The 23,305-nt window shown below is 37.8% G+C and overlaps 1 protein-coding gene across 19 annotated transcripts in view; it reads right to left on the bottom strand.

Annotated features, from left to right (window-relative positions):
• The window catches only part of KMT2C (lysine methyltransferase 2C), a 255,413-nt gene that overhangs the window by 93,740 nt on the left and 138,368 nt on the right, over nucleotides 1-23,305 (bottom strand). For 16 of the 19 annotated variants that reach the window (XR_010663715.1, XM_065939514.1, XM_065939500.1 and 13 more), the window contains exons 8-14: nucleotides 19,636-19,807; nucleotides 17,617-17,731; nucleotides 6,330-6,499; nucleotides 5,713-5,864; nucleotides 4,882-4,995; nucleotides 3,889-3,966; nucleotides 1,584-2,281 (exon numbers count right to left, since the gene is read on the bottom strand). Coding sequence is in view for 18 of the 19 variants with exons in the window: in XM_065939514.1 (XP_065795586.1) it covers nucleotides 1,584-2,281; nucleotides 3,889-3,966; nucleotides 4,882-4,995; nucleotides 5,713-5,864; nucleotides 6,330-6,499; nucleotides 17,617-17,731; nucleotides 19,636-19,807 (1,499 nt within the window). In the remaining variant the exon portion in view is untranslated. The remainder of the gene's footprint in view (nucleotides 1-1,583; nucleotides 2,282-3,888; nucleotides 3,967-4,881; nucleotides 4,996-5,712; nucleotides 5,865-6,329; nucleotides 6,500-17,616; nucleotides 17,732-19,635; nucleotides 19,808-23,305) is intronic. The other 3 variants (XM_065939515.1, XM_065939504.1, XM_065939501.1) reach the window with 1 other exon arrangement.

The raw sequence follows: 23,305 nt of genomic DNA on the forward strand, positions 1-23,305 counted from the left end.
GGCCGTTTCCTACACAACTAAAACATGGCCGACAAGCTGCTTGAGATCAGCAGCAACTTGTTAGGTGGTGATCAGACAGTGGCAGCTAACTAGAAAGGAGACTCCGAACAGAATTGAAACAGAACATAGTAGAGGCAGTAACAAATATGAAGACATGGCTCATATAAATTGGAATGAACCAGGAAGAAAAAAATACATGTACCTTCTCTCTCACACACACTCCCATACCATTTTAAAACATAAGTCAACAGAAAAATTATCATGTTTTCTCAGTTGGAGCAGAAGACTCTAAGGAGAGTTATCAGTAAAATTTAATAGGAATATTTATGATGTAAAATCCTTAAAGGCTGTAAATTTCTGAACCAAAATTAGAGACTCAAATTTCCATTGCAAAAGTCTTTTCAGAGCCAAAACTACACAATTAGTATATGCTATTCAAAAAAGGAAAGGAAAATAAAATAAAAAACTAGGGAGGAACTAGTTTGAAAAGAAAAATCTCTCTTGGTAGAAGAGAAAATAAGTACCAAGTAAAATACTTAGAGAAAGGCACGTATAGAGTGTTTGCATTTACTGTGTGTGTCTTTGCCATAGAGAAATATGTAAATTTCATGTGGCAACTCCTTTGCCTCTGGTATAAACTGCTGCCTTTAAAAAATAAAATATATATGAATTTTAAATAGAACAAACCAATTTTCACATTAAAGTAAAATTCAATTTAACCTTTCTACTTTTCTTTAGCATTACAAAATTAGATGACCAGATACTTATTATTTCTATAAAAAGTTAAACTTTAAATCACTAAAGGCAATCTAAATAATGAGACTTAAAACGCCAAACTACTACTGTGACTAAACACTTTGCACTGTTTAGTATCTTGCTGTTTTCTAAAAAAACTTCAGAAAGTAGGAATTTTGGGGAACACATAAATCTGAGCTACAGCATCTTCACTGTGCCTTGCAGTTTCACTCAAATCCCACTGAAACAGATCTGAAACGCACCCATCAAGGACAGAGCCCACAAGACTTTACAGAATAATTGTGGAACTCTCTTCACTTCCTGAAGATCAACAGTATAACCCTAAAATTTTTGTGTATGAAACCACTGAAATTTTTCACAAAAAGTCAACAACAGGAAAACCAAACTGAGAAATCCTCCTGCATGAAAAATTCCCTTAGTAAAATTTGTTGTTTAAGCAGTTAAAATATGTATAATGAATAGTACCAATAAACAAATACATCTGAGGGGAAAAATAAATGTCACAGTATATCCAAAACTTTTTTAAAGTTACACTAAATCCACAACTTTACTTTTTTAAAGCTCTACTGTTCCCACAACATAAAAATTTTTAGTGGTTTCTAATAGGTTGCATTTTAATTCCAATAAGATCATTTCAAGCTCAGTAACTTAGTCTTCATTAATAGTAATTTTTTTTTAAGTGGCCAAAGCACATACGTCAACATTACGTCTGAGTTCCACCTAAAGACAGAAAAAAATTGCCCTCAAAACCAAAGCTACACATACACTGTTTTACTTTAAGAATTGCTCCAGCATCTTTTCTGTCAGAATCATTAAAATCAGCATACCTGTCTGGACCGAGGTCTCCCAGGAGAAAACTTCCTTTTGGTAATAGCTGGTTTGCCCATGCCAATTTTGGGGGTGACTGAGATGTACGTGGTTGGCAGGATGTTTCCAACAGAGGCGCTGGGAGTGGAAGGGCAACTGTGCAGCATGTCACGGGAAGGCAAGTCGGAAGAAAGTGCTGGAGAGGAAGACACGTGAGCCTTGCTTGTGTCCGCTGCTGAGGAAGACGACGGCTCGGTCTCAGACGGTCGTTTTACAGATTTGCCCTCTTGGCATAAGCCATCTTTCACTTGACCTTCAACTGCAGGAGCCGCTTCCAAGTCCATAAATGCAGAAGGCTCAGGGTTTTCTCTCTGTTCCCTTTCCACAGCCAAGTGTTCTGTAGAACATAAAGAAGTGCTTTCCCCATCCGGGGACACTAAGGTCTCTAACGGGAGAATGACAGACTCAATGGTGACTTCGGGAGGCCGAGACTCTTCCAGCGACACCACCACATTTGGCTCCTCCAGCGACTGCACTTCCTCCTGCAGCACAACCAGCTGGGGAGGAAGGGCTTCGACGCTCTCGGTCACTTCCATGCTATTCTCACTTGGACATTCACAAGAACGCGTCACTTTCGGACACGTCTCTACTGCTTCACCATCAACTTCACGAGAAATCTGATTTTCCGATTCAGGATTCATTTTATCTTGGGATGATTCTATAAAATTTGGAATATCTATTATGTTAATGTACGTATGAATTTTAAAATTCCTAACTATGAGCAGGTATAAAACATCAATGCCTTAAATGTCTGTAGCTCTATGGTTTAAAAGTAACAGGCTTGGATGGAAAAAAAGATGGGGGAGGGAGGGATTCCAAAACATTACTTTTGGTTAAAATCACACCTTAAATCAGAAAGGATTCATCAAGAAAGACAATTATTAAGTTTAATAAGTGTCAACACACACCAGGGTTTATGGATTAGAATAAGTCACAGATCAGACCAGAAAACCTACACTGCCTTAATAGGATCCCCAGAGTTTAAGGTAATTTCTGGTATGAATATTGAAACAGTCAATTTCTAATATAACCATTATACATATATAATGTTTTACAGTTTGAGCCACTTACAAAAGGATTTAAAATTTTGTAGGTAAAGTTATACTCATTTTATAGTTAGGAAAATGAGGCTCAGTGATATTACACAGTATGTCCAAGTTTAAAGAGTAAAGATTAGTCCAAAAAAGGATTTTGCAATAAACAGACACAAGATCTAACAAAGCTTCTGTAGAGAGAAAAAAGTAATGACCATAGACAGAAAAGACTTATTTTGCTTAGCTATACTTGCTAACACAATCAACATATTTTTGGCGTGGGGGGGAGGGGTAGATATAATTCTTGTTCTTCCTCATCATCTATATAACCAAAGAGACTTAACAAATCAATAAACAAAATTAGACATCAGAAGTATCTAAAGTCACTGACCAGTAAATTTTAAATCAGGGTACTAGTGTGTTAAAACTTTAACCCAATATACTTAAGAGTAAGGTCAGAGGTTCAACTGACATGAACCCTAAGTGGCTCTATTAAGTAAGAGCACTGACGATAAACAGCACTTCTTTCAAAAGCCATCAAGGTTAATTTCTAAGGCACATTAATAAGGATACTAATTTCCTTATTTACTATTTACCAAGGTGATTGAAATTTTTATATGTTCTGGTATTGAGATGAAACCTCACTTCTCATTCCTGCTTTACTAAAAGACTACAGTTGAAAAGAAAACAGTAAATAACAGATCTGATCATACTAAAAATTTTAAAAACAAAAGTGCTTCAAAAATATTTAAAAAGTGATAAAAAAATTTTAAAACAGAAAATACACATAAATGAAGTAAACATTTATAGGTTTAAAACCAAACGTTCCACCATCTGAATGACTCCAGTAAAACAAACTGATCTTAGTGCTATCTGGAATGCCTAATGACGAGCTACCAGGAGACCAAGTACCACAAGTCTCACCAGTAAAGAGACACACACGAAACATGAGTATGTTCTTTCTCTTTTGAGCTAGGCAGGAAGGATTAAGAGCATAAACATGCTCTACTTCTGCTTTAGAAATCCACTACCAAATGTTTACAAGAAAAGGATCACTGAACCACAGATTTAACTACCATAATGTGAATACTGCAATAGTAATCAATTCTCTGGTACTGAACAATTCTCTACTTTGAAAAAACGAACTGAGAAGACAATGACTTAAATCTGCACAGTGACCATAAAGGTGCAAGGATGTAACTCAATCAGAACAACATCATGTGCTGCCTACCAGAAAGGAGAAGTCCACGCACGTCACAGCTTTCCGGTGGGTTACTCCTCTGCTGCTCTCCAGGATGGACGTGAACTGCTGTGAAGAACACATTTGTGGGAGCTCCAGAAAGGAGTCAAAACTTCTGTATTTCTCTAATGCTGCTTTCTCAACAATATTTTCAGTAAGATATTTATCCTACTGCCAAATACCAATTTCAAATATAAGCATAAAATATCTTGTTACTACTACTCATTTGAAGTAGGATATGAAGATGAAACAAGGAATCTGGTTGTATATTATGATAAGACTATTATAGTTTTGTCTTATTTTTCTTCACTTTCCATTTTTATGAAGTATAATTTTCAATGACAATTGTTAAATATAAATTTAACCTCAAAAAATCTCAAGAACTTTTTATGTATAAATTCAACCTATATAACATACAGTATCACATACAACCCCAGGGACTTTGAGGGGAGACCAAGATGAAATTTAATAAGTGGTTTTTCCCCAACCTGATCTCTCATTAATTCCAGATCCTCAGGTACAATAATAGCTATTACTAATATTGCAAAAACCATAACTGAAATATTCTTGAAATAACTGAAATAATCCTCAAGAGGACTGCTTAGACAATCTGAAACAATGAATCTTTCATTATCTCAGCATGCAACATCTCACAATCAGCAACAGCTCTAGTTAGTAATCATATAACTAAAGAAATTGCTTCTTAATGAGAATCACTTGATCCCTAAACAAAGCATACATTTAAGTCTAGATTACAGCTAGCTATAATATATACATGCTCTTTACCTGATTAACTGTAATAAATTATAAAAATTTAATGAAGTTTATTTTACTTAAAAAGGCACCTCTCTAAATAATTTAGTACATGAGGATGTCTTGGCAAAATTTTATTTAGGGTATTAAAGTTTCAGTATATGTTCACATATTCACTCTATACACACATTTTCTTCAGAGAACAGACTATATCACCAAAAGCATCCTTACCATCTGGAACAATTCCAGGTGTGGGCTCCTGACCAGCAACATCTTTATTAACTGCTTGCTCCAGAAATACCATGTGGTCTTCAGGGCCTTCAACTTCCATTTCATTGTTATAATCTTAACAAAAAATTATTCATCCTTTACTTTAGAATGAGCTTTTCTGTTTTTGCTAAGTCAACAATCATTCCCTTGTTCTAATGGGAGTAAATTATCACTAAAAATGCCATGAATTCTTCAGATTTGTCTACTTTGAACCAAATACATAATCTTATTTTTTCAAATATGGAAAATATAATGAATTAAAAAGGTAACTCGCATTTTACTATTTTAAAAGGACATCACACAACTGTATACTGATGCCATACTAGAAAGAAAATGCTAGTAACCAAGATATGTCTATCTAAACCCCTTGCAGATGATGAATTAGAACTTTTATAGATGCTGTCACTCGTGATGATGAAAATGAAAACCAATCTGATAAGCAGGTCTGTTCCCCTTATAATCTTAGAGTCTTATTACATTTATAATCAATGGTATACTAATAAAACTATATGAAATTTGTTTGGAGTAAAATAAAACTAGAGTATGAAGTGCAAATTAGGTCATATGGCCAAACATTAAGGAACTTCCACTTATTGGCCCAAAAAACAGGACAGTACACTTGTCTTGGAATTAAAATATAAGGTGAGTAGTTGTAAAGATGCTAGATTAGATGGTAGCCATGAGATTGAGATTACCAAGAACAATTGTACAGAAACTGGAGTCCCTCACTGTACTTTAGTGATACACTGGGGGCTGCCTGGCACATCATCATAAAAAACGTCTCACAGGTACCTGCAGGAAGCTCAGACATCTCCACCTCTTCACCTGGCTGCAAGGGGTCCATCTCAGCCGCTAAGTGTTTGCAATACATACAGATGTACTCTTCTCGGAGCTGAAGATCTAGTTCATGATCTGCTGGCTTGTCACATTCTAAGTGAACCCATCTGCAATGATAAATATATTTAAATAAAATGTTCTAATTTAAAGTTTAATTAATACCTAAGGAAAAGAGATAATGACTGAAAAACTGGATACAGAAAGGGCTAAGGTGACAGAAGAGAGGTTAGAGGAGTTAGCAGTCGTTGGGTTCTAGAAGAGGAGATGTCATTTTTGGATGTCACCAAAGGTGTTGACTTAAAAAAAAACAAACCAAAAAACCCATATTTTCAAACTATTTTCTCTTTATTTTTGCCCTCCCAATGCTTGCTTCTGGTCTTATTTTTTGCCCACTTACATCATGATGTCTTTCAGACTCATGAAAAACATTTAATTCCATCTATAACAACAATCAGTACTAAAAGGATTACTGGAATGACAAAAGCTTGGATTTCAAAATACATGGCAGAGCACATGACTACGTGAATAGAAGCACACACAAATACTTCAGTAGAATAACTGTGTCTTCTTACCTTTTGCACATACTACAGTGAAGCATGTCTTTCTGCAGTTCTGGGTGGTAGCACTTCCCACAGAAAGGACACAAGTTCTCCTGCTGCTGGTAACAACTGTCACAGACCAGGCAGCTGTGATGCCACTGGGAACTAGAGCGCGTGCCGCACTCTACACAGATTCTGCAATTCTAAACACCGGGAAAGATGGAAACAGAAACAGTTTGCTCTGCGTGTGTACTGCAGTTCTGGTGTGCATCTTTGTAAAAAATCAATGAAACATTTGTAGATCATACATTAAACTTTAATTTTTATGACACTAAATTTAGGGTGTATGTTTCTCAAAAAGCTGCTTGTTTCGAATATCTGGTATCATTCAATTTACACTAAAACTTCCTGGAAAGTCTAAGTAGGGGACAGACATCCAAGAAAACATAAACAAGGGAAGAAAACCAAAAACATGGCAATCCAAACTTCAAAAAAAGAAACACGATCCAGAATCAGGAAGCAGCTTGTGTTGAGTAAGTTCTGCTCCACTCCCTACTGTGAAAGCAAAATGGTCCTGCTAGGGAATTCCGTTTGTTTATGTGTAGCTCAGAAACTAAAAAGAAGAATTCGCGCTAAGGAAACAACGGTGATCCACTCCAAATGATTAGGTGTCTGAAATTATGAAAATAATCACTCAACACCAAAATCCAATATGGCTGCTCGTATTTTCAGAACAGAGAGTGGTGCCATCCTTAGCAAAGAACTACTGATGGCAGGCCGGCAGAGGCCTGCGACACCTCCTTCTGGGCCTGTGAGAGAGGTGGCCTTAACATCCAGGGCACGAGGCTCATAAACTGCGGGACGCTCACTACCCAACCCCCAACTTTGCAATCTAAATCATCAATAAAAAAGAACTTTCTTCTTGAGCTGCTGTTATCTTTTGATATAAAAGAGATGTTCACTAAAAAAGAGAGACTAGCATGAACCATGGATCTGCTAAAGTCTGTATACAGATTATAAAGTGGATGTGCTGATACATATTGATGCCAAAACCCTAAAATGTTAGAAAACAAACTCCAATACCAAATTAAGAAAATAATAAAACCATGCCAAGTGGAGTTTATTTGAAAAAAAATGCAAGGATGGTTAAATATTAGAAAACCTGATAATAAAATTTAACGTATTATTAGGTCTGAGAAGATAAATTATTTCACGAGATGCTGAAAAGGCCTTTGCAAAAAAATTAAAATCCACTCCTAATTTAAAAAAAAACACAACACTTTGCAGACAATAAAAAAGCGTGGGTATTTCCTTAATGTGAAATACACACAAAGTTCAACTCAAAAGCCAGCATTTTGTTTCTAACTGGGGAATCCTAGAGACATTCCCAAGAAGGTCAGAAAGGAAGCAAGGATGTCTACTATCTCCACTATTTAACATGGTTCTGAACCAATGTAAACACTGAAACAAATGAAAACAGAGGCAAGAAAAGGAAGAGAAGAGCTAACAGTACTTGTAGATGACAGCATACTTGGGAAATCCTAAAAAAATCTATTTTAAATGCAATAAAAGAATTTAACAAATAGCAGGATATAAAATTAGTAATGAATACTCAATAGAATTCACATACGCAAACAATAACCAGTTAAAAAGACATAATGAATGGGAAAGTCCAATTTGTAACATCAATAAAATAGAGAAAATGTTTAAGAAGAAACTTAAGAGAACTCCCAGATGTTCAAGCTGGATTTAGAAAAGGCAGAGGAGTGAGCAATTAAATTGCCAACATCCGTTCGATTACAGAAAAAGCCAAACAATTCCAGAAAATCATCTGCTTTATTGACTACGCTAAAGCCTTTGACTGTGTGGATCACAACAAACTGGAAAATTCATCAAGAGATGGGAATACCAGACCACCTTACCTGCTTCCTGCAAAACCTGCATGTGGGTCAAGAAGCAACAGTTAGAACTGGTCAAAGAACAACAGACTAGTTCCAAATTGGGGAAGGAGTGTGTCAAGGCTGTATATCGTCACCCTGCTTATTTAACTTCTATGCAGAGTACATCAGGCTGGATGAAGCACAAGATGCAATCAAGATTGCAGGAGAAATATCAACAACCTCACATATGCGGATGATACCACCCTCATGACAGAAAGCGAAGAGGAACTAAAGAGCCTCTTGATGAAGGAGAAAGGTCATGAAAAAGCTGGCTTAAAACTCAACATTCAAAAAGGAAGATCCTAGCATCCGGTTTCATCACTTCATGGCAAATAGGTGGGGAAACAATGGAAACAGTGAGAGACTTTATTTTTGTGGGCTCCGAGATCATCATGTATGGATGTGAGAGTTGGACCTAAATCCTAAAGGAAATCAATTCTGAATATTCACTGGAAGGACTGATGCTAAAGCTCCAATACTCTGGCTACCTGATACAAAGAGCCGACTCACTGGAAAAGACCCTGATGCTGGGAAAGATTGAAGGCGGGAAAAGGGGACGATGGAGGATGAGATGGTTGGATGGCATCACCAACACAATGGACATGAGTTTGAGCAAGTTCCAGGACATGGTGAAGGACAGGGAAGCCTGGCGTGCTGCAGTCCACAGGGTCACAAAGAGTAAGACATGACTGAGCGACTGAACAACAACAAAGAAATGTCTAAAACCTATACAAGGAAAACTGGAAAGCATTCCTAAAAGACTTTAAACCAGACTTGAACAAATGGAAAGACATACCATGTTCTCAGGATGTCCTAACATCAAGATGTCACTATCAACATTACATTTAAAGTAACCCTGATAAAAATTTCAGTAAGATTTTTCATGGAGCCTAGAGTTCATATGCTTCCCAGGTGGCTCAGGGGTAAAGAATCTGCCTGCCAAAGCAGGAGATGTGGGTTCCATCCTTGGGTCTGGAAGATCCTCCAAAGGAGGAAATGGCAACCCACTCCAGTATTCTTGCCCAGAAAAATCCCATGGACAGAGAAGCCTGGTGGGATACTGCTAAAACTGGATTAGAGAGTCATATGTAAAAAAATAATGCAGAAACTAGAAAAAAAAAAATGAACTCTCATATAACCTCAGTATAGGCAAAGGCTTTCTAATTTTAACTAAAAACTCCAGAAGCAATAGAAGATTGAGAAATCTGACTACATAAAAATAAACTTTTTTTCTTTTTAAATAAACTTTTATATGGCAAAAAAAACACAAAAACACAGATGAAGTCAAAAGGCGAGTAAGAAACTGGAAGAAAATATTTGCATCATACAACACAGATAAAGACCTTATATCCTGACTATACAAGGAACTCTTAATTGGGGTGGGGTGGGGGTCAAAATCTTCAAGAATAACATACAAAACACAAGAAAAGACTACTCATAAAAAGGGGTGAAAATGACCCTTAAGCATAAGAAAACATGGCCAACTTCACTCAAGAGAGAAATGAAAATTAAACTACATTGAGGTAACATTTTTCACTCAGACAGGCAAAAAATCAAAAGCCAAATATGACACCCTATTGGCAAGAACGTAGAAAAGAAGTTCTCTCACACATGAGTGGCGGCAACAGGAACTGACGCAAATCCCATGAAAGGGAATTTGACAAGACCAAACAAAACTACATATGCATTTATCCCCCCAACCCAGGCAACAAACCCACTTCTAGGAATTTATTCTAGAGATTTGCTCCCAACAATTCAAAAACCCACATGCACAAAGTTACTGACTACAGAATCATTCTAATGTAAAATACTAAAAACTACCTAAATATTGAAGCATAGAACACAGGTTGAAAAACTGTGTTTCAAATACAGAGGGAAGAAAAAAAAAGGAATGAGGAAGATTTCTTATAAACTGAAATGAATTCCAGAGAGTAAGTAAAAGAAGTGACATATCAAAGAGCACTTATAATAATATGCTACCTTCAGTGTAGAAAAGGGAAACATGTTTGCTTATCATTAAAAAAAACACACACACAGGAAGGAGAAACCAAAAGTTTTTGAAACAATGTTAATATCCTATGTACTTTTAAAAACTAAAGAAGCCAAGAATGACAAATTAAAAACACTTCGAGAATAACAGGCAAAGCACAAGGATTCTCAGCGTACACTATACAAGAATGGATATGTAAGAATGAGGGCAGGCAAAGAACTCACGGGAGGGATCAGAATTGGGGTACTGGTATAAATTCATCATTTATAAGTGATGTCCATATGTAGGTACACACTTATGTGTGTATGTGTACACATGCACATGTGTAAGTGTGTGTACAGGCATGTAGTTCCTGCCTCACTTGCTGGGAGGACAAAGACGCAAACACCCACAGAGCAATACACACCCAGAGAGCAGTGGGCACACCCAGCAGCCCGCCCCCACTAAAGGAACATGGCCTACCTACAGAAAGGAGGACCACCGATTCCGGGGCAGGGAAGGTAGAAGATGACTTTGGAACGTCTTGCTATGCCCAAATATAATGAAGTGCTCACATAAATGGGAGGACATCTCACAAAGACACAGGAGCCAAAATGGAGAGACCACCAAAGGCAAAATGGAGCAATCTGAGCACAAAACTAATCAGGTACAGTAGTAAATTACTGACAGCAACAAGAATTTATGGGTCAGTACTGACAACATATAAAGAATTTTAACATGTGAAAGAAGAGCGGACTCTGGATTACAATAGAATGCAGAGGTTGACAGGTAAATGCTTACTTAGAAAAGCGTATTTTACAGTTAACAGTTTAAAACACTGCATCAGGCATTGGTTCCTATCATCATGGAGAAAATTTTGAGGAGCAATAAGATATTGCAAGGTCTTCAAGTGTTTCCTCACAGAACACTTTTAGAGACAAGAGAGAAAAACCAGTGGAAAAACAGCAGCCTGAGCAGATGCTCAGAACTCACAGCGCCTCTGAGGGAGAGGGAAGCTCCAGGTGCGTCCAGGTGAGGGCCTGCCAAGGGCACAGACTTGCTCAATCTCCTGGCCAAGAATGAGTGACTATATAATCGTGAGGATATGTCAGACACAGACAAAAGGAGCCAAGTTCCATTTGTGATTAAAACAAATAACCCAGGTATATGAGGAAAAACTCCATTATTCAACACTATCAATATCAAACAGACAAAGGAGGGTTTAAGAAACTTTCCAGATTAAAGGAGTCTAAAGAAACATGACAACTAAATGGAACACCTGACCCTAGACTAGATCCTAGGACCTACAGGGAAGAGGGAAACGCTGGATGGGACATTAAATCTAGTGCCAAGTTGAAATACGAAGGGTAGACTAGACTGATGTAAATATGTGGAGTGATAATAGTGTCGTGATTATGTAAGAATATCCCCATTATTAGGAAATACACATTTAAGTACTTAAGGGTAAAGGGAACATGGTGTGTGTAACTCACCCTTCAAATGATTCAGGGAAAAAAAATATTAATTCATAGGGTGGGGTGGGCAGGGAGGAGGTACAAAGGAGAAAGGGCATGGATGACCCTGCTGAAATCCCAACAACTAAAGAATCTAGGTAAATAGCATATGGGCATTATTTTTTCTTGCTTTTAAACTTTGAAATTACTTCCAAATAAAGCCTTTTAAAATGCATCACATACCAACACACTGGCATTCTCAAGAGAGAAAAGAAAGTTGCGGGACAATGACTGGTATACAAGATCCTGAAAGGAGCATCCTTACCTGAGTTCAAACAGCCACAATAGACTGACACCCCCAGGAAGGCAAACCTAGCTGCCCCTGTACCTCCAGCCTCCACCACAGTGTCTGAATTTGACTCAAAACTATAAACAGATAAGAAAGAATTCAACAGCAGAGAAAGAGTATCACTCTTCAAACTGCTCAGAGGATAAGTATTCCTATGAAAAACTCCCAGGATAATTGAGCACTTATGTCAGGCAATATGCTGAGCATTTTACAATCGTTTCACTAAATCCAACACCCCTGTGAGGTAAGTACTTTAGCTACAGAATGAAACTTGGCTTACAGAAATCAAATAAATTGCCAAAGATCTTGTATTTACTAAGTGAGAAACCTGAGATTTGACTCCACTGCCTAATCTTTTTAATCACTTTATAATACCTTCATAGAACAGAACAAAACACACTGCCCTATCTCCTCATCCTCAGCAGTATTATAAATAATTCTGCCATGTGAAAAACAGCAGCAATTACAGAAAGCAAGTCAGTAAGAGGGCAGCACAAAAGGAAGCCAGAGAACAGCCTCCAGAAATAAACTCAGAATTCTGGACACATTTTCCAAGATAATGAAAACCACGACAAAGAAGATAATGATTTAAAATAGGAAACAAAATTACCTAGATGCTACTAAAAGTTATTAAAGAGAATGTAAAGAAGGTGAATATGTTTTTTTAAAAAAAAAAAAAAAAAGGTGAATTTAATCAACACTTCTCTAGGTCTTTCCATTGGGCCTAAAAGGAGAATGATGGTCAACACAGAAAAAGTTTCCAGAGTAAAAAGAAAAAAGCTGTAATGCAAAACTCTGCCAAAGTTCATGTTATAGGTGGAAGTCAATAGTCTCTTTCACGTTTGTAAGAGTCCAGAAAATTTAAGATTTTTTTAAAATAGAGGTGCATAACCATGTCTCCAAAAGACTAGTAGTGGTGAGATGACATTGGAAACTACATACTTTTTTCCCCCCCACCAAAGAAAAAGTGACATGGTCTACAGTCCGGGTTAACTCATGACAGAAGGCAGAGAGAAAACTTCTGATTGCTTCATTTTCAACGGGAAACAGGAGCAAAAAATTTTATAGTTTCATTTATAACTTAATATTCATAAAATACGATTCTGAATTGCAATCATTGCATGGAATAAAAAGAACTGAAAAACAGGAAGCTAAAAGAACAGACTTGTCTTAAAACAGCCAAGCATTTCAATTACATCCATTAATCTAAGTGCTTGACTATTAAACCCTTCAAAAGGTACAGTTAAAATGACACAGAAGGATACAATACAACGATGTGAAAAGATCACATTCAACGTGTAAACTAAAACCCCGCACGGCCATATTGTCAAGCAAAGCAAAATATCTGGTTCCCTCCTCTCAAAAAGGGGGCATACACAGAATACAGAGTACAGTTTTACACTGATAAAAAGCAGATCATCATTAGCCTGACCTACCTGCTTAATAACCAGCACGAAATAGTTTTTTAAAGGGAAAAAAAAAAGAGCAAAATGCAAGGAGAAATTGATAGTGGTCAATTGTAACTACATTTGAATATGCTGTTGAATCAAACAGCCAAAAACAGAGAAAAAGAGCTTCATCTAATTAATAAACACAAATACTACAAGTTTAAAACGTCACCACTGGAGGGCATCCAAATATACGTCATAAAGCTACACTAGCGAAACTGTCTGATTTAACACAATTAAAGCAGAATCTAATATGTTTCAAGTCCAACCTAAAAAAATTAATGTGCCTAAAGTTACCAGTACAAAAAATTTGAGTGCAGCCAAAGCTATAATCAAAGGTAAATTTATAGTCTGAAATATCTCTTCCTAAGGAAAGCGAAGGAAGAGATCACGAATTCAACTTCCTATTTCAGAAAAGTAAAAAGAGGAGCGGTGGCAGAGATTAAGGGTAAACATACAAACGCACCCGACGCAGGTTTCTTTCTTCATCCCGGAACCGAACCAAACCATGGGACAACCCGCGGAAGCGCCGGGTCCCGCAGCCAGGAAGCAACTGCTCCGGGGCTGCAGGAGACCGAGCCTCCTCCGCCCCGGGGTCGCCCTCCCAAGGCGGCCACACCTGAGAGCGGTTACCCGCGGGCTCGGCCCCGCCCTGCTACGCCCCACGCCCCAGGACCAGGTGCGCGCCGGCAGTCCAGGTGCCGGCGCTCCCACGGGGTGGAGCGGGGCGCGGGGCGCGGACCCCCGGCGACTGCTCCCACCGCCCCACTCAGGCCCTATTCCCGGGAACCTACCGGCAGGATCGCCGCCCTTTCCAGCACACTCCGAGGAGGGACCACCAACACCTACCGCACCACTGGCCAGCACCGCGTCCCCACAGGCAGCTTCGGGAAGCAGCCCCAGGCTGACGCCACCTCAATGCCTGCGAGCCCCGCGCGAGTGCGCCTCCTCCAGGAAACCCGCGAGGCCTCGGCTTCCAACGACCGTCTCGGTCTCCGCCCCGCCCCCTAAAGGCCCCGCCCACTCCGCTCCCGCTCCTGAAGGCCACGCCCCTCCAGCCTGAAGGATGCGGACACCACCGGGAACCCCAGCGCAAAATCAAGGGCAGAGGTGACAGAAGCGCGTTTCTGTATCCCTGGGACTAGAGTGCGAGGGCGCAGGGAGACCACAGGTGTATTCTTTGCGCTCTACGTTTCCTGAGAACCTGACATTTTTCATGGAAATGCTAACTCTAAAAAATACAGGGAATTCCCTGGCGGTCAAGTGGTTGGGGTTCAATCCCTGGTCGGGAAAAGGGTTCCACAAGACAATCAATCAATCAGTCAATTTTCTTAAAAAAGTTAATATAAAATGTAACTGCTTCCCTGGTGGCTCAGACGTAAAGAATTCGCCTACAGTTCAAGAGACCCGGGTTCAGTCCCTGGGTCGGGAAGATCCCCTGGAGAAGGGAATAGCTGCCCACTCCAGTATTCTTGCCTGGGGAACCCCATGGACAGAGGAGCCTGGCGGACTATACAGTGCATGGGGTCACAAAGACTCGGACACGACTGAGCAACTAACACTTGCACTTTCAACTGCACTTAGCATTTGTATTTGTTGTTATGTCAGTCCCAAGTGCTCTCTAAGACATGTGAAAGATGCAAGATTTTGCACAGTAAGAATGAGACTGTGGACCGCACAGGGAAACTGCTTGGGCAGCAGTGAGCAGCACCCACGGAGCCAGGGGATTCTTCACACACATCACCTGACAACAGGAACTGCAAACAGCACACGGGTCATTTAAGAAGAGAAACACTTGCGTGTTAGAAATAATTGAATCAATACCCCCGCTTACTACAGATTTCAACTGTGCCGTTACAGTGCACTTGTGAACCAAAAGGTTTCTGAAGTTTTTGAGTATCACTTTATTCATTACATCAGCCGTGCAAGGAATTGCTGGTTGGCACTTTTGAGGTCCGATAACTCTGAACCAGTAAACCCACTCCTGGCTTTATCAAACTACTTTTACACAATACTTATTATACAAAAGGCATTCTTTATATGAACATTATTAAAGACAAAGAATGCCATTCTATTAAACCATATCTTGGCAATGTAGTTTAAAAAGCAAAATTACTTTAATTATATTTTCTAAGTTAAGCCAGTGTAATTACCATAGATCAAAGAACTTTATGCCTAGCTTCATGTCTACCCTGTGAAATTAAGACTACAATAATAATTAGGAAAAAAAAAAACTTTCAGCCTGAGGGGGTATGTAGAGATGCCTAATGGATCTAGTCTTTAGTTCTGTAGGATCCAAATCCTAACATAGATGAAAATCAGATTAATATTCCTTGGAACTTCCCTGGTGGTCCAGTGGTTAAGACTGTGCTTCCAATGCAGGTGGCATGGGTTCAATCCCTGGCTGGGGAACTAAGATCCCAAAAGCCCAGCCCACAAGCCACCCCCCTTCTTGCCCAGGGTAAAAAAGAACTACTCTGTTGCTCAAGTTATTATGATAGCACAGGGAGCATAATATATTGGATAAACTATTAAAATGTAACACGAGAAACCTGAATTTTAGTCTCTCTTTTACCTCTGCAAATTAGTAACTCAAGCAATTCACTTCATTGCTAGTCCCTCACCAGTTCTAAATTTATTACTTTACCCTACATATGTCAAAGGAAGCAAATTAACTATTTTTATGATTGACTCATCCTAGAGAACATTCAAAGAAAAGTCAAAGTAAATAATGTTTGTAAACAACTTCCTAACAGAAAATACAGTTTTATTCAGCTAGTTGGGAATTAAAGGTAAACCTGTTATTCTCATCTTCTACTTTCCCTTTAAGAATGTGAATATTCTGGCTTCCATGAACAAGTAACTCTCAATCTGTTGTTGTCCAGTACTGTACTAACTGCCCAGTGGGTGGAGCTTTCAGCTAGCCTATAGCATTTAGAGATTCAGACAACAGAGCCTCCATAAGTTCTTCAGGAAGCTTAGAGAAACTCAGGCGGCAACACCTGAAGATCATAAAGATGCAAAGGCAACAGAAGAGATGGAACTGGGGGGAATCACTGACTGAACGACTTACCTAGAAAAAAATTTAAATAGCTGAAAATACACCTTATGAAAAGTATCCTACCAAGCAGAAAGACTGGTATTGTAAGTAATGAAAAAGAAGTGGGAAAATCTCTGCAGATCCTAACTCTCAAAACCTAAGAGAAATTTTACATCTAAAAACAACAGAGATCTAAATGAATAAGCACTTATTAAAACTACTATGGGGGAGGAACAATATACATATGCATGTACAATGATTCCAAATATTTAATATAAGTTTATACATAAATACACACAAATATATATACATGTAAAATCAAAGTAACATCATCTAAAAGTCAATCTAACCAAATATACTCTGCTTTATTTCTGGATTTTAAATTAATAGATTTAAAAAATATACCTATTTTAGTATCTACATACAGCGATACTATCTACTTCAAAGAGTTTCGAAGACTGAAGGTGAACCATCCAGAAACAATTCCTTAGCCATGAAGTACCATATAGATATATGTTAGATGATAGGTTCATAGCAGCACTTTTGAAAACGGCCTAAAACTGTAAGGAACCCAAATGTTCACCACTAGGTGACTCAATGAACAAATTCTGGTACTTCTACTATTCAGCAACAAAAAGGAATCACTACTGGTATGTGCAACATTATGGGTGAATTTCAAAATAATTATGTTGGGTTTTAAAAAATGCTCACCACCCCCCCCCAAAAGAAAAGGGTATATATTATATGACATCACTTACATAAAATTCTAGAAAATGCAAACTTATCTATGATGAGAGAAACCATACTGTCTGGAAAATCAGAGGGAGCAGTGCAGTGAACAGTGAGAACGGAGGAAGTCCCAAGGGTACCTGGGAACTTTTAGGGGGTTGTAAATCTGTTCATTATCTTGAAGATGATGATGGTTTCATGAATGTACATGTGTCTAATTAAATTACAGATTTTATATGTGTGCCGTTTACTGTATATCAATTATACATCAATTAAATTTTTGTAAGTTGAATGTAATATACAGATTTGAATAGGTATCTGATTTGTCTGCTCTATATATTAAAAAAAAAACATACAGATGATATTTTTCTTAAAAAAATAAACAACTTACTTTGCATTTCCAGCCATTGGTTGGTACTGATTTCATAACTGGTTGAAGACAAAAAGTATGATACCCTTTGTCACACGTATCACACACTAGCATCTTGCTATCTTCTCCCGATTGTCTAAAAAATAAGATAGCATTAATGATGCCTTATCTTTAAACTTATGTTTGTGACATAAGTAATCATGAGAAGAATCTGTCCTGGGAACTGCCCAGTTCATAAAATGCCCTCAGTGTCAGCTCTGCCTATGCCCAGATAATGACAGTGCAAACCCTCCAGAGGATGAGACAGTCTTCCAAAGGTCGCTAAAGGATTATCCTTACTGAACGTTCACCTGTGGTGAACCTGCTTTGGTCACTTTAGGATTCCTGCAGAAAAGGAGGGGTTAAGGCAAGATGAGTGATTTTGATCTTTAGTTTTTAAACATCCCATACCCATCCTCTTTTGGGCAAGGAGCTGTAACCAATAGGTGATGCTGCATGGTAAGGAACAAATCCTAGCACAGTGAACTGGAAGAACAGTGTGATATAATAAAGACAGGATCAGATTTGGATCCGACCTACATTTGCGTTCAGACTTCTATTTTTCTAGCTGTGAGACTCCTGAATAACTCAGACTTGAGTCCTCTTGGCTTCAAGTACAAAATGTAAATGAAAATCAAAGATTACCATGAGGATTCAATATAATTCTGGCTGAAGAGCTAAGAACATCCATTAAATAATAAATGCTAAATAAACAGATACAAGAATAATAATCTTGTCATAATTATTAAGAATTGTAATTAAAAATCTAAAATCTTTCCCTGAACACTTTTTTACTCCGAAGATTGGGCCCTTGTCCTGTCCATAGTCTCTGCCTTGATTCTTGACTGTTCATCCCTATCAGAAACTAAGAATTTAATTCAAGAGGAGGGGAAAAGAAAAACTAGGGAATGCAAGAAGAGCTGAGAGAGGAACCGGTGAATAAAACCTGGGGATAAACAGAAGTAAAAAGGAAGATCGGTTAGTTGGCCTTCAGTAATTTCTTATTTAATTTAATAAATTCTACATGTAAAATTGCACATTGTATCTCTCTTCAGCTACATGGAAAGACCCTAGAAGAACAGCACTGTTTTCTTCACGTTCTCTTATTCCTTCTCAAGAAGCTAGGCATAGATACAAGGTATCAACTAAGTGTTTACTGATATTTTCACATGGTCTTATTTATTCCACATAATTCTAAGATATTGATGCTTATTGTTGTCAAATTAAATTACAAATAAAACAGATTGAACGTGGCAATAGTGAGCATCATTTCTCCTTATTATACAAGTTCTCAGCTTGTAAACAATTTGAAGACGCCGTAGATGGAGGTAACGTCCCCAAATTATCATGCTAATTAATTAGTAGCATGAGAAAAAAAAAAATCACAGAGAAGACAGGAGCAATGATCAAAGGATGGAATAAAACAAACAAGAAAAGATAACCCCATTGCAAACATTTACATCCATATAACATTTTGTTTCAGGATTACAATGAAGGTAACTGCCTTTCAGATATATGGAAATTTCTTTTAAAACAGTAGACTTAGTATTAATTGTTCCTCCTGGAATAGAAACTGAAACTTATCACCGATTCTTTGGCTCACTCTAATAACTACTTTCCATAGTTAGTGGTTTATTTTCCTATTAAATTTCACCCCCAGTGTCCCTCAGGAAGAAGGGGGGGAGGGGGAAGTTGCTTTATTTTTCTAATGTTTGCTTTTAATTGTTAAAATCATTCATTTAAAATTGTTGGCAAATTTAAACTGGCTTTTTAGGCAACCAGGAATTTAAACTGTTAAAATTATTTTTTGTTTAGACTTGTTTCAAAGTAATATAAAAGTTAATAAATACCTAGCAAGCTTTAAAGACATGATGGAGTCAGTGTGAACGAATACAGCTAGAGCATGAACAACTTTTACCATATTTACACAAACCTTTAGGACCTAATGAGAGGGTCTGTCTTAAACTCAATACACACCTTTGAGTTGAGATTAAAACTTACTTGCAGTTCTGGCACACTTTGCACTCAGGACATTGCCAACCTGCCCGTTTTAATGGAGTGACCGCTATATCCAGGCACATTCCATGATAGTGCTGACCACAAGTAGTACAAAAGAACTGATCTAAGAGGTCTCCCGGGCTGTCGCACACTGCACAGTTTGCATCTTCCTTTGCTATAATTAACAGTGAAACAACGAAATTGTTGTATAAGAATTTAATATTTCTCTGACTTTACAGTTTAAAAAAATCACTCGAAGGGAATTTTCATGGTAAATCTTTCAGACACGTGAAATTATCCACATTGAACTGATATCCAATCAGAATAAGGTCTCAATAAAAACATTACACTATCTTTAATCTAATTTTCGTCACATTAAATTTAATCATATAGTTTTGCAATTATTTGTGACTACATCTACCTGAGACCATATGCTGTTCTTATTTTATTTTATATCCCTAATACCAATGATAATCCTGGGCACCTAGTTAATGTTCAATATATATTTGCTGAAAAGAACCAAAAAGGAAAATATCAACTGAGAGACGCGTTGCAGTGCAAAGACAAACATTTTTATCTGGATGTTATACATAAGGTTTTGAAATTAACAAAATAAAGTAAGAGACAAAATTAAGAAATGCTAGTATCAAGTAGATTAAGATGCTTCTTAAGCATAAACAGACTAATTTTTATTCAAATCAAATAAGGGTTTTTTAATACTGGAAAATATCATATGAGGGAGAACATTAAAGATGGAAGCTATATATTCATACACAAATACAATACTTCATATACTAATTCTATATTGATGTATATTAACTGCGAGTTGTAAAACAAAACATTAAAAATCTATATAATTATCACCATCATCTATCACTAAATATGGATTAAAAGGAATGGCACTTTTTAACACTTCTTGTACCATCTAAAATAAAGAATAAACTGCCTTGCTAACCACAAACTTAAGCTCATGCATATTACAATATAATAAGGAAAAGAATGTATTCTAAAATCGTACCAATTTGATGATATATATGAGTATGCCTGTATCTGCATTTAGTATGCTCTCAATTAAACGGTCTGATCAGCTGATTGTCTGAGGACTGTTTTAAATCATACATAGTATTTTTTTCTCTTTTGCTTTCTGAAGATCTGGTTAGTCCTATCTGGCTTCAAGTCCTTCCTACGTACCTGCCTTTTCCCCAGTCTAGAAACACTTAATGATCTGTTCCTTTTCCTTATACCTGGAATTAGTTGGCAGCTGGTCTTGTGGGCTGTAGAAGTCTTTGGCATACAGATCTCTTGTGTATAGAGTCCTTTTAGAATGGTTAAAAAAACAAAAGCTGCGGTGTGACGGCAGTGCACAGACAGGCCCTGGGCTGTCTCGAGATGTAAGCTGGGCCTGGTGGCTGCGCAACCGCCACTCCTCGGAAGCTCCTGTAACTTCTCGGGCCTTACCTTTCTGGCCTTGTCGCGGCACTTAGAGCCGGCATTTCACTCACAGAGTGTCCTACCTTGAGTTCTAGGATGGCCGCTTTCTCCTGGTAACTCCCGAGGCTTCCCACGCCTCCGTCTCAAACCTGTGCTCCTCCTTAGCTCTACAAGGCCTCCAAATGCTGGAGGTTCCCAGGATTCCATTCTCTTCCTCCTTTCCGAATCCCCGATAGCTTTTTCTTTGTAATCACATCAACTTTACACCATAAAAACACCATAACTCCCACAACTCTTATCACTCGCCCCAAACTTCTTTCTATCTAACCCTCAAATGTTATTTTCAAGTCTTTCCGGACTTCAATAGCCACATGTTCTAAAAGCAGCCAATCTCTACACCTCTAGCATGAAACTTATTTTTAAAACCTAAACCTCCCCCTTCTTTCTTGACCTGCTGGGTGAAGAAGTATTAGTGTCACTACTGACCCTAAACTTGTCCCTGACCCAACATACCCAAATGGACAGCAGTTCTTATCGAGTAAACTTTCTATATAAATATCCCTCTTCCATCCATCTGTACAGCTCACTCCATCACACTCTGTCTTGGTATTAATAACTGCAGTCACCTGCTGAATGGAATGTTTGCCCAGGGTTCTGACCTTCTCCCTAATCACCCACACATCCAGAGCAATTTTCTGCAACTATTATGCCCTGCCGAAATTTAAACTTTATCAATCAATACCTCCTTTCTCACCTTAAAAAAACCAAAAGTTTCTTGAGGCTTTGAGGCAAAAAAAAAAAAAGGAAGGGGGGCCTTATCTCCTTTTCCAACTGAATCTCAGAACTATTTCCTGGATAGAGCAAGCAGTCTGCTGTGCGCAGAATACACCACAGACGGCTCAACCTTGTGAGGCCGCACGCATCCTGCTTCTTCCGCCTGTAACTGTGTTTGTTCCCTTGCTGCACTGCAAGCCCGTTCCAAAGAGGCCTTTAAAACTCTTGCTCAGACATCAACCCTGACTGTCTAACGTTACCACACCTAAATGCCCATTTGGTTGTTGACTATTTCTCTCCCCATATGCTTAGAAGAAACTGTTATATAATCCAGTTAATTATGAGATACTTAAAAGAAAGCATTACTTTTAAAAATGCAATTACACGTATTAATTCATTTTTATAGAAATGGCAACAAAACAGAGCAAATTATTTCTCTTAATACTAAAAGAGAGTGCCATATTTAACTCATTCAAGTACATTTAAAAACTAACCTTTGACTTTTCTTACCCTCAGAACATACAGAAATTGTGGCAAATACTGGACTCTATCAGATATTCAGTTCATCCTGTGAAACTTTTAGAGTTTGCTACTCTGCAACTTCAACCTGCCTGGGAGCTACCAGTCATGTGTAGTTAACTGGACGATGGAAATGTAATTAGTCCAAACTAACAAGTGCTTTACATAAAACACACTCTGAATTCCAAAGATTTAACAGGAAAAAATACTACTGTGAATAGCTCAAAATTTTATTGATTACAAGTTGACATATTAACATTTTGGATATACTGGATTAAATATATACTGTTAAGATTAATTTCAAATAAAAAAATTTTACATAACTATTGGAAAAATTAAAATAACCTATATTGATCACATCATATTTCTATTGCACAGCCCTGTTTTATATAGCAAAGCTCACTCTATAACAAGACAGTTGTGTGCATCACTGTGGCAGGGATTACTTTTTATTCTATGACATTTTCCACCAATTCCTTGATGACAATAGTCATGTTGCTTGATTAATATGCCTCATGTAATAAATTGAGCCAAAAAAAAAATTCCACATGATTATATTCAGCATAAAAGATCTATTAAGCATTATATAAAAATAATAATAGAAAAAAGTTGGTTCCAACCACTTGTTCAACCTGTGAGAACATACAGGAATATGTAGAAATATTAAAACAGCCTTTTGAAGGTCATGCATAAGAAGATATTACTGGATAGCGTGTCATGTCAGACATAAGTACATGTACTTATACATACATGTATGTCTGAAAGTCACAGAGGCTTAAGTTTGAAGCAATAATCAAATGACTAAGTGAACATTTTCTTTAAGCAATTGGGAAAGCAAAACAGACAGAGTAGACCAAAGCTAAAGACAATTTAAGGAAGGACAGGAGTAAAATCCAGCTCAGTCTCTCTCCAAAGATGTTGATGCCCACTGGGAGGGCAAAGAGGGCAA

This window comes from Muntiacus reevesi, chromosome 6 (genome assembly GCF_963930625.1).
Source record: "Muntiacus reevesi chromosome 6, mMunRee1.1, whole genome shotgun sequence".
Lineage (NCBI taxonomy): Eukaryota > Metazoa > Chordata > Mammalia > Artiodactyla > Cervidae > Muntiacus > Muntiacus reevesi.